Genomic DNA, 16656 nt, shown 5'->3' on the forward strand with positions numbered 1-16656 from the left:
TTAAATTTCCTTTGTCATTTGATTTATATCTGAGGTCTGGCTTAGCACAGACCTTCTTTAGGTGGGTTAGATATAATCTTTTCTAAAAACAATGGCGAAGTTAGATATCCTCTCTACAACCATTCTACTGTCAATCATCAAATACTTTTTGAGTTCTTATTATGTCCTAGGTACTATGATCGGCACTAGGATAAATCCACAATCCTAGTATTCAATATTTATTTTCAATGTGATAGATACTTTTTTAATGTCATCTTCTTTACTGATTGTAAAAAATTCATTAGTTGAACCTGAATTAGAATAAAAAGATTTTGAAAATAGCGTGAATCATTAAAAATTCTAGTTGAATTATTCAGGTATGAGCTCACCAGATTTTGAAACAGTAGTACCATAATATTTGTTATAAGACTCTTCTGTGTTGGGGCCAGACTTTTCTTTTCCTAAATGCATATTGTATCAATGTTTTGAATTTTCCAGCCATCCTGCCTCAAATGTGTTTTCTTCACTCAAATAGAAAAAAATAATATTTGCCCCATATATTTTCTTTATTTTCGTATCAAGGGTCTTTTTGGAGGATGCGTTAAAGATGGCCATAAAGTCTTCCCTATTCCCCTTGATAGGTGGAGTCTAACTCCCTTCGTCCCGAATCTGGGCTGGCCTTAGCAACATGTCTTAGTAATTTGTAACTCACCCAGTAACATTCTGGGCCTTCTGAGGCCACGTGATTAAAAAAACCCAAAAACCCTTGCAGCTTCTGCCCTGGCCTCTTACAAGTCTCTGGGAAACTCAAGCAGTTAACAGGTTCAAGGACCCTGAGACCACAGTTGCAATCACCCCCAGAGGTAAGGACCATTATCCCAACATCTGTGAGGATGATTTCCAGTTTTGTTCATAGTTTAAAACTCTATGGATATGTCTCTAAACAATTTGGTTTAGTTTTACTATCTTTCAACTTTAAATAGCTAGAATCTTTCTACACGTATAATTTTATAATTTTCTTCTTTCGCTCAATATGTTTTGTGAGAGTCATCGGTATTATTCCATGGGAGCTAGCTACAGTTTGTTCATTCTCTTTGTTGTACAGTATTTCACTGTATAAATATACTTGGATTTATTTCTCTAGTCCATTGTTGATGGGTGTTTGGGGTTGCTCCTATTTTGGGGCTCTTATGAACAATACTGCTATGAACACTTTGTATCTGTCTCCAGGCTTCTCTAGGTACAAACCTGCAGTGGAACTGCTGGGTTACAGGCTCTGTGTATCTTTATCTTCACTTTTGTTTCCCAAAGTGGTTTTACAACTTACACTCCTGATAACATTTCCATTGTTCCACACAGTTGTCAACAGCATATATAGTGAAACTTTCATTTTTGCTAACCTGGTAGGCGAGTGGTATCTATCCCATTGTGGTTTTAATTTGCATTTCTATGATTACTAATAAAATTGGACACATTTTCATATGTTTACAGACCATTTAGGTCAAATTATATGAATATCTCATAGATTTTTGATTCATGTAGCTAAGCGGCCCTGTAAAATGTTACACCAAATTCCTTTATCACCAATACTCTATAGGTATTAAATATCTTTGGCAGTTGGAAAGGTGAAAACGGCTTTTCTTTGTTTTCATTTCAAATTCCTTTGATTACTAGTACATTTGAGTGATTAAAATTATTTTTCTAAGGCATGTTTGTGTCTTCTTGCATTGTCCTATTGTAGACGGCTTATCAGATAGTATCCCAGGTATCTAATTTTTCTAAGTTAAAGTTTCTAACTAAAATTTCACAGACATTAGTGAGATTAAGACACATTTGACTTTATTCAGGTGGGGTTTGGGGGGATAATGACTTCTAAATGACAATTTATTTATTTATTTTTTTTGCTGAGGAAAATTCAGCCTGAGCTAACATCTGTTGCCAATCCTTCTCTCTCTTTTTTTCTTTTTGCTTGAGGAAGATTTGCCCTGAGCTACCATCTGTGCCAGTCTTCCTCTATTTTGTATGTGGGTCACCGCCACAGCATGGCCACCAATGAGTGGTGTAGGTCTATGCCTGGGAACACAACCTGGGCTGCTGAAGCAGAGTGTGCCAAACTTAACAACTAGGCCATGGGTCTGGCCCCCTAAATGACAACTTCTTAGGCAAATATTAGCGCATTAATGTCTGTGAAGCTGATCTGAATGCTCAGAAAGAGTAAAACAAAGGGCCTCAGTTCCTCACTGGCTGCTGGCTGGAGGTGACGCTCAGTTCCTTGCCATGTGGACCTCTCCAAAAAGCAGCTCACAACATGGTAGGTGGCTTCATCGAAAAGAGCCAATGAGAGGGCAAGAGAGGTAGTGTCCACGAGGGGAATGCAAGCAAGATGAAAGTCCGTCTTTTATAACCTAATCTTGAAAGCGACCTCCATCACTTTTGCCTTATTCTGTTGATGGAAGCGAGTCTCTAGATCTGGCCCAGACACAAGGGGAGAGGATTACACAGGGGAGCGAATATCCGGAGTCAGGGAACTTTGGGAGCAGCCTACCACATAGCCACTGCCCTCCAGGAACTTACGATACAGCTGAGAAAGCATTATGTAAGTACCTGAGGAAGACTAAGGGACGCAATGACCACCACTCTATGCAGTGGATGTTAGTTACTCTGCAGTGAGACACTGTGTTCCTGTCAGGTCGCTTGTGCCACGGTTTCGATTGCCACTGATCTTCAGTGTATTTTGCTATGCATTCCACGGAGGTTGCCCTCCTCCCCTCCACTCCAGAATAATTGCTATAATGATGTGAAATGTAAGCTTAAAAATCCTACTAAGAGCTGTGCTATATGGTTGTCCGGTCGTCCCCACTCTTTTTTGCATTGCAGCTAATTGGAAAGTATTGTGTCTCCGTTTCATTTCCCACTTTGCGGTCAAAGCTCCACCAAAATAAATACCTCTCTTCATTAAAGTAGGAGACCACTTTCCCACGATATGAGTTATTTAATATAGAAACAAGTTTCTCAACTCCTGTGCAGAGTTTTTCTCACGGTGTAAGAAAAAAAACAGACCAACTAGCTTATTTTAATCTTTCTGAAAATGACTCGGCTCTTTAGTAGTTAGCACCTGGGCTCACGACCAGCCGTAGCAAGCGCGCGCTGGCCACGTTTCCCGGCTCCCTCTGCCCAGCGCGCGCCCACGCCGGCGGGTCGGGCAGGGTGGGCTCCGGCGGGCGGGCCGGCCTTCCGTGCAGTTCCACCCCGCGCCGCAGGCGGCAGAGGCGGCCCGTCCCCACCCCGGGACCTCCATCCTGCTTCCGTCTCCGTCAGACGCGACCAAGTCGGCGCGCGGGGGGGCGGCCGCGGAGCCGGCGGCCCCGGGCCCAGGTTGCGGCCCGAGAGGCCGTCCCACGCGAGCCGCTGCTTGGGGGCGCGCAGCAGCTGTCAGCCGCGGCGCGAGGGGCGCTGCCGGAGCCCCGGGCCTGGCTCTGGCGACGCCGCCGTCCCCCCGCCCGGCGGAGGCCCGCCCCGGAAGCCGCCGCGCGGCCGCGCTCGCCTCGCCGGGGCCTCGGGCTGCCGGTCGTCGGTCCTCCGTGCCCGCCGGCCATGGGGCTCCGCGGCGACGGCCCGGCCCGGGGGCGGGCAGCCCGAGCGTGGCCGCGGCGCTCCGGGGGCCTCGGCGGCGGCCTGGCCGTGTTCGGGGCGGTGGCGGCCGTGTTCACCGCCACGCTGCCGCCCTCGGTGCCGGGGGGAGACTCGGGTAAAGTACGCTCAGGCCGCCCCTGCCCCTCGCGTGCGCGCACCGCTCTCCGGGCCGGGCCGGGCGGCGGCCAGGGAACGGGACCGGTGGCCATCCTGTGACTGGTCCCTCGGTCCTCGGGCTTTCGGTGCGGGCTGGTGCCTCGCCCGCTGGGACTCCCGGCCTGTGCCCTTCGCGGCTCATCTCCCGGCCCCGCGTGTGCACAGGCGGGGCTGCCCGAGTCCCCGCGGCTTCAGCCCGGGGCCCGGCGGCGGGAGCGCGGGTTGGCGCAGGGGCTAGTGCGCAGGCGCCGCCCACAGGCGCGGGGAGGGAGGGGGGCGGAGAAGCGGGAGGGACGCGGACGCAGGCGGCGGGGGCGGAACGGCCCTGAGGCGGTGGCGGCGTGCTTGACAGCTGGCTGGGGCGCGGGAGGCGGCCCGCGGACCGTGTCGGGCGGGGCGCTGGCCGGGGGGGCGGCGGCCGGGTGGCTGCGAGCACGCCGCCTCTGCAGCCGCGCGGGCCGCACGCGCCCCGGGGTCGCAGGAATGATGGTTGGGCGTGTAGGATGAGGAGGGAGATCCAGGGTTTGTTCCGCTGCCGAGTTAAGTGGCCCTCCAGTAATGCCTGGGAATGGCCAGCACGGTCAGAACGGTGCTGTCACTGCGGGAGGAGGCTCTATAGATTGGAGAAACTGAAGGCATCCTTATCTTGCCGCTGAAGAGACCCGCAAGTCGAGGGACTGAAAACGGCAGCCGTTGGCGTGCCGCGTTTTCCGGGGCCGGGCGCTCTTGCTGGGTCCGGGTTGCTGTCGGCTTGTGGGCTGCGCGGCGGTCCCCTCGGGCTCCCCTGGAGGAGGATTCGCTTCCAAGCTCAATCCGGTTCTCTGCCAAGTGGGTCCCTGGGTAAACTGACCTCTGTCAAGAGAGGGAGAGGGCGCCTGTGTCCGAGCCTCTGTCGCTTGTAACCTACCCCTGGAAGCGGAGACCGCTGCGCTGTTCTGTTCTGGGCAGTCCGTCCGTCCAGCCCGCGCCCAGGGGACAAGGTCACAGTGAGGATACCAGGAGTCGGGCGCACGGGGGCGTCTTCAAGGCTGCCTCCCACCCATATTGTCAAGATGCTACATGACAATATAATTGTATAATTAATATAAAACACCCTTGATGTTTCTCTACACGCCGTTCCCATTATTCTTTCTTTCAGGTCCTATTGAACAAAGGGGAGCAATGTTTCATTAGTACAGTGGGGAATGGAGTCACCATATTCCCAAGGTTTATGTTAATAGAAATAACTTTCTATTTGCCGGAGTTTTGACATTAGAGAGCTTTCCTCAGGGGCTGTGTAGTTGTGTACCTTTACAAAAAGAAGAAAACATTGACAGTTACCCTGGTGGTTTGAGCCTGAGGTATTGGGGTGGGATGAATAATCCTAACAACACTTATTGAGCACCTACTGTGTGCCAGGCACTGGTCCAAGCGCTTCACGTGGATTGTCCTTTAACCCTCCCAGCCCCTACTCTGTGCTGTAGGTACTGTCAATAGCTTCCTTTTATAAATGACAAAACTAAGCCTAAGCTGTGTCCAGAAGGACACAGCTAAAAAGTCGGGGCAGTCAAGGAAAGAAGCGGAGTAGATTGACTTGAGAACATGCTCTCTTAACTTCTGCTCTAAATTCTTTGTTAAATTTGTCATCACATATATGTAGTCATAAAGTCTATTTAAAAATCTGTGATTATTGTCTTTATTAATACCGTCTTTTAGTTTTCTATGAAAAATAAAGTTATCTCTTCACTTTGAGTTACGCAGTTTTTAGGTGTTCTGATTTGTTTAGTTTGATGCTAAATAGTGGTTGCTTCTAGTATTTTGATGTTCATTTTGGGGGATGATAAATAAAGTTTTCCAAATATTTCCAGTAAAGTTTGTACAATATCTTTATAGTTTTGTTCATATATTGAATGTACTCTTCCCCTTGTGTTTATGAAATATATTTTTATCAATAAACAGCACATCTTAAAACTGATATAAAGCATGTATTCTTTTTCCTGATAAATATAAAATTATACTGTATAAATCCATCACATTGTGTGGCCTTTCCAAAACTCTTTTTTGCACCACTTGGTACACGTGGTTGATTTATGGGCTGGAGTGCTCATGGTCCCTTGGAGGAGAGGGTGGGAATCTACTTCTATTTGTTATTCTTGGGAAAAATAAATTAGCTTGTATATGTGTTTGTATATTTTAAGAATACTGTCTTTAAAAGATGCTACATGACAATATAATTGTATAATTAATATAAAATATAGAGGGAGCTGGTTTTTATAAAGCTTAAGCATCTACTAACCACTCTGAGCTTGCCACCCATTTGTGTCCCAGACAAAAAAGCTGTGGTTCTCAAACTTGACTGTACTTCAGAATTGCCTGGGCAGCTTGGCCCCAAGGCCAGAGGTCTTATGTAGGTAGGTTTGGGGTATGCTCAAGGGATCTTCAGTTTTAAAAAGCAGATATTTCTGATGCAGGTCATAGTAAGACTTAAATTTGAGGAAACCTTAATGTAAAGAGTTGAGAGCAAGGACCAAGTAGGCTTTTTTTTTTTACTATTCACTTTTTCTTTTCTCTTTATCATATTCAATTTTAAGAGTTTGTTTAGTTTTTTATCAAGGATACGTTTATAGACTTTGAATGGTAGCATCTTTTCTACTTAGATTTTAGTTTAACATTTGATGAGAGTTGGTTATGGAAATTTGTCGCATTCCAGATTTATCTTTATACCAGCAACTCCAGCAAAGAATAACAGCATGTTGACTTTTTAATGGTAAAAAGAAGTTAGAGAAGACAGGCTATTTTTCTTAATGTTAAATGTAATTCTAAATACATTTTAAATGGAAGAGAATGAATAGTGACCTTGAAAATTTGAATGTAACTTTGCTTCATCGCACCTATAGAAATAAAAGAACCAAAAATTGATGAAAACAGTTTGGGAGTGAAGACATAAGGGCTAACCCATTCTAGGGTAAAACTATAGAATATCCTTGACAGTAGTTACAAAGGGAACAGTTATTTTAAATATTTTTACGTCACAAACAATTTCTTTAGAAAGTAGGTAGGATACAAAAAGTGCCTTTGGTTTCTAAGGTGCCCTTGAATATCTTCAGAAAACTTAAAGGATGTTCTTAAGTAATAGACTTAAGTGAGCAATATCTGTCTTTGGGTGCCCTTATGGGGCTTCCATGATGCAAGCAGTCACTCACCTAATATAGAGGTGTCTGAGCAGCAAGGGTGACAATGTGATAGGTCATTTTGTCAGCCTCTACGGGCAAGGCTTGAATTAGATTGTGTGGCCAGAGGAGGGAGAGGTGGTGCTCTCTGGACAGGATCCTGAAATGGATAGGATAATATTTTCAGCTTAGTGGGAAAGAGAAATGAAAACAACTAACCAGAATATAAGGCGATCTAAATAGGGTGTGAAATAGAGAGGTCCAAGCAGGCTCTATGGAAGAGGAAGAAAAGATTACTTCTGATGGGGGAGGCCGGGCAGAGATGTATAAGGAAAGGTGTCATGAGAAGGTGGCAATTGAACTAGGCCTTGAAGGATGTAGGAGAGAATGCCCTGTGAGAAAATGAGTGATAAGAGGTGCGAAAGAGGACCGTTCCAGAGGAACAGTGGGTAACAGATTTGACTGAGGTTTTCATGGATATAAGCCTTGTAAAGGGACCTGGAGCCACAGAGGCCTTGCATGTCATCCTGAGGAATCTGAACTTCATTCAGTAAGGAGAGAGCAGCTGCTGAGAAATTTTAGACTAGGGATACGATCCAACCTTTTTTGGGGGGATGGGGGTGGCAGTAATAAGTGATTTCACTATGAAGATGAGTTGAAGTAGATTGGTCAAAGCTATTACTGTAGTCCAGGCCAGAGAGGATAAAGGTATAAACTATGGCTGGGGTAGTAGAAATTAAGAGCATTGATATCCATTGAAGGATAGAAAATGGACATTAATATATTTCCTAATACATAATAGTAACTTTCATTAATCATCAATAAGTATTAATTGATTTCTTACATTGTACTGTATTATAGTGTACAGGGATGTGTCAGAAATGGTCCCTGTGCTCTGGATACTTAAAATATTAACAAATAAGCATTGAGTTACTGCATCATAATTTTAGAAATAATTAATAATGGTGAGGAATTATAAAGAACTATGAAATAATATAATGATTAATGTTTTAAAAAAATGTATGGTAAAGCTTACCAAAATAACCTGGAGCTAATAAGCATTTGGTAATTGTTTAAAGGTGTGTAACATAATTAATGTAGAGAAGATATCCAAATACCAGTTTAGGGCAGAATGGAACATTTTATGGAGTGTCCAAAACTCAGATGTCTGCACATTTTATATATGATAAGGTTGTATCTTTATAGACAGTTTTGGACTAAATTTTTGAGGGATAAAGAGCATATTACACTAATGCGCCGTAAACGTTTTTATATATTTGCAAGTGTATACAACTTTCAGGAGGGAAAATAAGCATTTTTTTTTAAAAACTGGACTTCACCTATATTTCCACTGACCAGTTACTAAAAACTATCAAAGATAGTTTGTTCAATAAGACCTAAGGGGGAAAATATTCTTAGACTATTTCATGCTGTTAAATCTCTACAGATTTACAGTTTTATCCAGTTAAATTAATGCAAAACCCCAATGCAAGCATTTGGATTTTGAAAACTTTGGAGGAGTGTCATTTTCTAATAGTAATTATTGGTTTTACATTATTTTTTCACAGGGGAACTGATCACAGCCGCACATGAGCTTGGAGTAAGTATTAGTTTTATTGTTTAATCAATGCTCTCATTAACAGTTTTAGGAATTAAGAAAGTTTAATTAAGCATGGAGTAAAGTAGATTAATTTATTTTCAAACCCCAGTTTTTAGTAACTTATAAGTACAGTACGTGACAATTTACTTTAAGTTTTAAATCCAATTAAACTAAATTATAAAGCAAAGCCTTTACTATATATACAGTAGCTGGCTTATTATCACCCCAAATTTTGTATAAGCTATGGAGAATAAAATAAATCGGGTTAACAGTTTTAATAAGTTTATTATTTAATAAACTTTATTATGGTGCATGATCCCTTTAGGCAAGACCTTAGGACTGTCAGCATGGTGGTAATCCGATAGCAGTGTGGTCTTTCAACTTTCTAACCAATACGATATTTCAGAACCTGCTTTTTTTCAGTAGCCTTTTAAATGACCCTAATGTACTGTGAACCCAGAGAACAAACTACTTAAGAACTGACAATGAATGTGTCACCCTTTCTGTAGGTGACACACCATGTGAGAGACGCTGCCAAATCCACTAAAGAAAATATTTATTTGTATTGGCACAAGAGGATTACAATGGAAAACCACTATTCAAACATTTAGTCATTGGCTCTTAGTCTTTATACTTGCCTGAGAAAAGGGCTACTTTTCAATTAAAGCCAGTGTGACTCTTCTTTTACGAGATGAAAACCTTCTCACTGTTGCTAATTTTTCCATAGGTTGCCCATCCTCCTGGCTATCCTTTGTTCACTCTGGTGGCTCAACTGGCAATTACCCTGTTTCCTTTTGGTTCAGTTGCTTACCGAGTCAATCTTCTGTGCGGCTTGTTTGGAGCAGTAGCTGCATCATTACTTTTTTTCACTGCTTTCAGGTAAAGTAGTTGATTAGTTAAAATTAATTTTGACTAGTTGGAGAGGTAGCTTTCTTATAGCCCAAGTGTGTACATTAAAAAGAACAAATCTTTTGTTGCTTGGAATTCCTAATCACTCATGTGACTTCACTTTCTTAATTTACAATAGTTTCATATGCATTTGACTCCCTCAAATGATGACACGTTTGGTTCTGCTTCATACAATGGAGTGAAGGTGTCACCAGTTCATTGTCACAGTTCTCTGGTTAGGCAGAACTAATAAGGTTTGTCATTTTATGGAGATGCAGATGGGCTGGTTTAATTCAACAACATGAAGTTCATCTTTTGATAAATGGTAAATATCATTTAATTACTCACAGTATTGCTGATGGGCAGCCGCCCATCAGGTCTGAGCTAATACCAAATTGTCCTGTGTTCTAAATACGCACATGTTGTGTACTTTTTGAAATGAAGCTATTAACTAAGGAAATCAGTTTGGGATGTGGTTTTAGTAAGGTTTCACTTTGTTGCATTATAGCTGTAGGGAGGATAAGCAAATTAGACCCCACTTACTTCATGATAGAAGGCTTTCTTAGTTTAGAAGCCTACCCTGCTCTTAAAAAACGGGTCATTAGTTTAGGATATTTGTAAACTCATTTGTCTAACCTGTGCCTAAGAGGATTATAATGAAAAATACAAATTATACTTCCTGCAAAGGGAAAACCAAATTGAAAGACTTTCAGAAACTATTGCAGGTTTCATTATAAAAACAAATAATTTTTGTATGTAAATATAGTAAAATTTGAATAGACAATTTCAGATGTCACTTTTGGACACTAATGTTTTTATTTGCATTAGTCATAATATTGCTCTTTGGTTAAATTCTCTCTAAATTCCCTTTTAATTATTTATAGAAAGGTAAAAGTTAAAATAATTATGACTAAAGCATACTTTTAAATCTATTTGTGGAAAGCTGCCAGATTCAAATGTCATAATTGTTGATCATTTACCAAATTTTTATATTATTTAATGTGTTTCTATTTCAGTCTTATAGGTTTTCAGTAATAGCCAAATCTTTAAGTATGAAATTTTTAAAATAACATCTCTGCTTGTATTGATTAGTGTTATGAATACTTTTTCTAAATGATTAGAATAATCTTTATTAGAATTGTTTCTTCTGAATCTTTTATAATTAAGAATCTGTCATTATTTTTGTTGAGAGAAAAACTGATCTTTTTTTAAATATTTAAGTTGGAATTTAGAGCTTACCTGTTCTGTATTGAATGTATGAGTTATTAATTTTTACAAGACATTTAAGACGGACATTTAAAGAAAATTAATACTTGTATTTATTTAGATAGTGCATCTGTATTTTAAAAGATCATTTCTATAGCATACACATATATTTAAATGCTATGTGGATATAAATAGCTCTTATATAAAGTGATTAGTTTTCTAAAACTTTTCCATGTTTTTTGATATTTTAATTGTTGATGCCATTCCACATGAAAACCACTGTAAAAATTATGTATAAAAATCTTTATCTTTGTAGAATCCAAATGGCTTTGTACGATAATTTTCCTTTGACTTGTCCACGTTTTTAAAATAGCTTTTATCGTTATGCTTGATTCTAATGGGCTTTAGATTAGCACACTAGCCTGTGACCCTTTTCTTTTACTATACAGTTTTAATGGCAAATTTGTATATTTACTGACATATGTTTTAAATCAAAAACTCCTAATATGACTAAACTGGATATTTGAGTGGTTTTAGTAATATAATACTTTGGAAAAGTTGCTTTCTTTCAGAAAAGAGGTCTAACGATATTGTCTCTTACATACGTTTTAATATGAAAGTACTTCATTATTTTGAATACAAATAATTGACAAGGTACACGTCCTTTGGGAACAACCTAGTTCAAGTGGCAAATCTGTTTTGTCAAACAATAGACACCCTTCAGGAAAGAGCAAGCCATCTCTATGGTAATAGGACTAACAGTAGCCTATTGATTGAGTGGAAGAAGACATTATACAATGTCAGCTGGCTTGTTACAATTTCATTTGTTGTATGACCTGAACTTAACCTTTAAAACCTTTCTTCTGTGAATATAAACCCAACAGCAGGACACAGTTTTTGTACTGCCGTTACAGTGACGGCTTTTTTCCAGTCCCAGCATACAGTAAATGTATTCCTTTACAGGTTAACTCCTTTATCAGAATTTGTTTAGGAGACATTTCATTACTTTATACGTTTACAGACCAAATCATCATTCCATTTTGTTGTTGAATATTGAAGGCTTTTGATCCAGGAAACAGTTTTATTCTTTCTTTCCCCCATCACTTAAGAGAACATTACTGTACATGTAGGATTAGTGCTGACTGGTGTGCAGTAAATTAATTCTTTTAACAGGTTTAGTTTTTTTTCAGGTAATTGTTCACATAGCATTCACTATATTTAGCTCTTGGGGTGGACATAAAGACCTTCTGTGCCTTTTAAACAAAGATTGTATTTCAAAAGCAAATTTCTGTTTAAATGTGTTGATGTAAAAAGCTCTATTTTTTTCAGTAAACATGACAGACTGAAAGAACAATTTATTCGTTGTTTCCAATTACTATGTAATTTTTGCTTTTCTTGCATCTTTCTCTTGCTTTTAAAAGCTGTGAGATGTCATTAACACTGCCTTTTTTGTCAATCTTTCCTAATGGTTGGCAAGAACTCATTTATGTTTGCTCTGCCCTAATGTAGAAAGCATATGAGTAAAACAGCACATTGAAAGCTGTATGTATCACTTTAGTGTATTGAATTAAAAATAGTAAGATTGTGGCTGTTGTTTCTGTGTATATTTATGTATTGTCCCCTTCGGGGGTATTTTTAAGCATGCATTATATTAAGGGAGTTTAATCTAATACATTTCATTTATATGAAATAGTATTCATTTTATTAATGTATACATGTGTGCATTCAAGACTATGTAATACAGTTAGTGATTTATAGGAACTAGGAAGTTCTTTTTTAAGGCCATTGAAGTAAATGATTTTTAAGATTGATAGTATGATATTTAAAGTATCATATTTGAAATTCACAAATCCTATTAGTACAAAATAAAAAAGTTGCAGATAATATAAATGACTAATATGAACACCATTTAGTGTTGCCTAGTACTTGAATTTCAAACTTATTTTCTAAGAAATGTCAGACTAGGTCCCATGGACTGAAGAAGGAGGGACTGAAATCTCCATCGTGAGACCTCAGCGTGCTTGCGTTTCCTGTGTTCTGGTGTCGCCAAAAGAGGCTGGGGCATGTTGATAGCATTGTATGAAAGTTCTTTCCCTCAGGGAGGGTTTAAATTGCTGATGATCTCAGATGAGGGCGCACCTGTGTTATTTATTTTGGTAGTTACAGGGTAGGGGGTATATTCTCAACAGGCTTGAGAGCCAGTGCATCCTTTTTAAACTATTGTGGGCCAAAAGGAGCTGCAGAAGGATAGAAGAATTCGTTCGACAGTATTCGTTGAGCACTTATGTGAATTGAAAGTAAAATTGTTTTAGTTTTTATAATCAAAATTCAGTGCTTATTTTGAAGAAAGTAAGACAAAGTCACTAACTATTAAACAGTTTTTCAAATATTTCTTCTAAAAGGCTCTGTTTCAGGAAACTTCCATAAAAAAACTTTCCAGTACCATTAACTTTGTACAATAAGAAATCAGATCTCTTAATGCCAAGCAGGTTACCTAGAATATATGAATATTAATAACAATTAAAGGTATATTGAAACTATGCCTGCTTACTACAAAGAACTTATAAGCAATTTGACTAATATTTAAATCTCTTCTGGCAGATTGTTTTGTGCCAACATTCTATTTATGGGGTATTTTATTCTTTATAAGTTATATATTTCTAAACATTATGCTGCTGCTAAAAATTAATTTGATCACACTTAGAAAAGGAACACTTGATTCTGAGCACTGTGTCTGCCATTCTTATAGCTTCAGCTAGGATTCCATTCAATAAAGAATAGAAAATTAAAATGCCATACCTTAGAGAATGTAGAATCTCCTGCTTAAGAGACATTTGGATTTTCCAGCTCAAAGAGTATTTTAGATTATTGCCGTAGAGAATAATGTGAAGCTCTCCCTAATTTCAGAGGTAACTATGCATAAGTAACAAATAGTCACCCAGTTTTTGTAGTTGGAGAAGAATGGGAAGTACTGGAGCATTAATTTCCATTCAGGAGAATATCTGTCTTGATCCCTGGTTAATTGATCATATATTTCTCTCATACTTGTATTAAAATTGCATTGACTGGGACTGGTTAAGCATATTAAGAGCTCGGTTCATTTGCATTTTCTTATAAGTAGAGGGACATATTAGGCTGAAATAGCAGCACTTCGTTTTGAAGGAAAAAAAGCAGGGCAAAAACTCTTTTTTAAGACTGTGGAGTCTTCTCTGACAGCTAGTCAGAGTTAGAATTAGTTCAAGGGAATGTTAATAATGCACTGCCTGGCCTAATCCCTTTGATATCACCAGGTATCCTCCTGTTCATGGGTTAATTGCTTTAAAAGCGAAGGCAATATTCTGAGCGGTGGGCCGCTTCACCTTTTCACAGCTGTTACCATTGAGTGACAACTAAATCCCATGTGTAAGATGAGGAAGAGCTCAATCTCCAATTGGGAGAAAATTTATGTAAACCACAATCCCTTCAGAATGTGCGGAAGTCATAGACTTTCTTGATTTACTCTGCTTTTCCCAGAAAGCTCTATTGTTCACTTTCCTAAGTCCCATCAACCCTTTGTAGCAGAATATCACAGCGGCAGCAGATAGCTTGAAATATATAAATGCTATCATAGCTCTGATTAATAGCAGTGCTTATGAGTCAAGTCTGATAACAGTGCAGCTCTCCACTCAATTTCAGATACTGCTAATGGAATCTGTCTTCTCCAATTGTAATATGAGAAGGCCTAATTTGCCATGGAGCTTGGAGCTGTCACCAGTAGGGGATTGTGGGGTCAGATGGGAGCTGCCAGGTTTTTGCCCTGCAGCTTGTATCTCTCACTTTGAATAGAGCAGCCCCCTGCCTGCCAGTTAGCTGATAGGCCGCGGTGGGGTTTATGCCACTGTATACAATAGGAAAGGGCTACATAGGCTGACTTTATAATTGTGAAGCTAGCTCATATTTCCACAGCTACTGTGCTGCATAATTTCTAATAAGTGGTTTTAACAAATGTCAGATTATGAAAAGTTTCCTCAATTACAAAAACTTATAAAACATTTAAATTGCTAAATCTGGTTCCTGCCGAGATTTTGCCACCGGAACTAGTCATCAGTCATTATGGCCATAATAATAAATGCATCTATTTCTTAAAAATAAAATTATAGATCATAACTCATAGAGATTTGCAGCTTTTCAAAGCTACAAAAATGGGAAAGTCTTAATGAACTGAAATATTAAGATATATTTCATAACTTTGCATAATAAGACTACTTAGTATTAAATCTCTATTGTTTATTAAGTTGGTTAGCGTTGCTGATGAAAGTAGTGTAATACCCTCATTCTGTTGATTTTCCTTATTTGGATCTTTTAGGTTTACTTCATATACCTTTGGTATTTTAACATTTTAAAAATTATACAGCATCTTCTAAGTTTTGAGTTAAAAAGGACCTGGAGTGATGCCTTGGCCCGTGCCTTTGAGAATAACATGCTGGAATATATTTAACCAATTTCACTTTTGCTACTGAATACAAAATACACTATCAAGATTGAGTAACAAGCTAATCCTGAAGTCTTGTGTTCTTTTAAACATTTCAAGCAAAATTGACAAAAATCTGTAATTTGTGAGTTATTTTAAACTAGGCCCTGCTTTGTGAAGACACTGACTCCCATTGTGCAAGTTATTTGACATACCATGAAAACTTAGTAAAATGTAAATGATGGTGATTCCTATAAAGCCCAATTCGGTGTTTTTCTTTTCGATATTCAGGGATAAGTTGATGGGATATAATAAAATGAATTGTTCTAAACCTTAAATAGCTTTTCTCGTTTATTGGCAAATGCAAAAATCTTACTTCTAATGGAAATTGTGTGATTACATTTTATTTATGGAAGCTATTCGTAATCGTATTCCCTCCGTTTCAGTTGTGCTTTTTTCCCCTTCTAAAGGCTTTTAAATTTTTTCCCCAATTTTATTTAGTGGTTTTAAATCAGGAATAATATTTTGTACTTTTCCTTTTAGTGTACTGATAGTTGGTATTTATGTAGCTGAAAATTCAGGGGAGAACAGTTTTTTCTTTTTGATTGAATCTCGTGAAATAGAACAAAGCTTGGTAGGATTTTATCTGGAGTGAAAGTAAATTTTTATAAAATGTGGGAAAAAGGGCTTACTTGCAAATTTATTAAAGATGGAAATGTTTTACACTTTTTTAGGTGTCATGGTGGTTTCAGAGATATAACTTTAATATACAGGGTCCTAAATTATTGATTTACATTCATTAGGTCTAAACTTGAAAAGAAGAAATTTAAATTCCACTGCTGTCTAAATGGCCACTGACTATAATTTGCCCACAGAGTACCTGGCACATATTAGATGCTCAATATGCATTTGCCGAAAGAGTGTTGAGTGCACTGCCACAGAAAGAGAGTGTTGAGTGGTTTTCTGTCAGTAGCTTAGCTTCCCAGTTTGACCATTCTCCAAATACACTGAAGAGATAAATACATGCATGTTGGTTGTGTGAATGAGCCAGAAGGTAACATTTGTATAATTTTCGTGAATAAGACCCATAAAGATAAGAATTTGGGAGGATGGGGGTGGTAGATTTGCTGTTAATAGTATCCTGCTTTACCATACTTCTTCCCTGAAATCCATTGCAATTTTTTAGTTGTCAATATGAGTTGATAGTAATTTATTTAACAGTAATGCTCAGATGCTGTATTGTGGCCTTCCTACTTGATTCTACTCATTTCAAGTAGGAGTTTTTGGTGTAGACAGAGGGGAGTGTACCCTCCATGTTGGGTTCTTTGCATGCAAGTAGCACAGAAGACAAATAGATTCATGAATTTTATGAGGCACGTCAAATGTGTATTCTGAAAGAATTTCAGGTTTCTGTTATTTGCCTTTTGATTGAGGGTTAGACAAACATGTGACTACACGTGAAAATCAAATACCGTGTAGTGGAAAGAAAAATACGCCTTATCATCAATAGTAAACTTGTGTCAATGGTGTACATTGTAACCTCCTGATTTATCCATTGTGTCAACAGATGGATAGTATTCCATCAGTGAGAAAAC

At 39.3% G+C, this 16656-nt stretch overlaps 1 protein-coding gene across 1 annotated transcript in view; it reads left to right on the top strand.

Annotated features, from left to right (window-relative positions):
* The first annotated feature begins 3285 nt into the window (after window positions 1-3285).
* Window positions 3286-16656, top strand: part of TMEM260 (transmembrane protein 260) — a 67965-nt gene continuing 54594 nt past the window's right edge. Inside the window, exons 1-3 of the mRNA XM_070594248.1 lie at window positions 3286-3727; window positions 8486-8517; window positions 9245-9396. Of these exons, the coding sequence (XP_070450349.1) occupies window positions 3574-3727; window positions 8486-8517; window positions 9245-9396 (338 nt within the window). The 5' untranslated portion in view covers window positions 3286-3573. The remainder of the gene's footprint in view (window positions 3728-8485; window positions 8518-9244; window positions 9397-16656) is intronic.

This window comes from Equus przewalskii, chromosome 25, assembly GCF_037783145.1.
Source record: "Equus przewalskii isolate Varuska chromosome 25, EquPr2, whole genome shotgun sequence".
Classification (NCBI taxonomy): domain Eukaryota; kingdom Metazoa; phylum Chordata; class Mammalia; order Perissodactyla; family Equidae; genus Equus; species Equus przewalskii.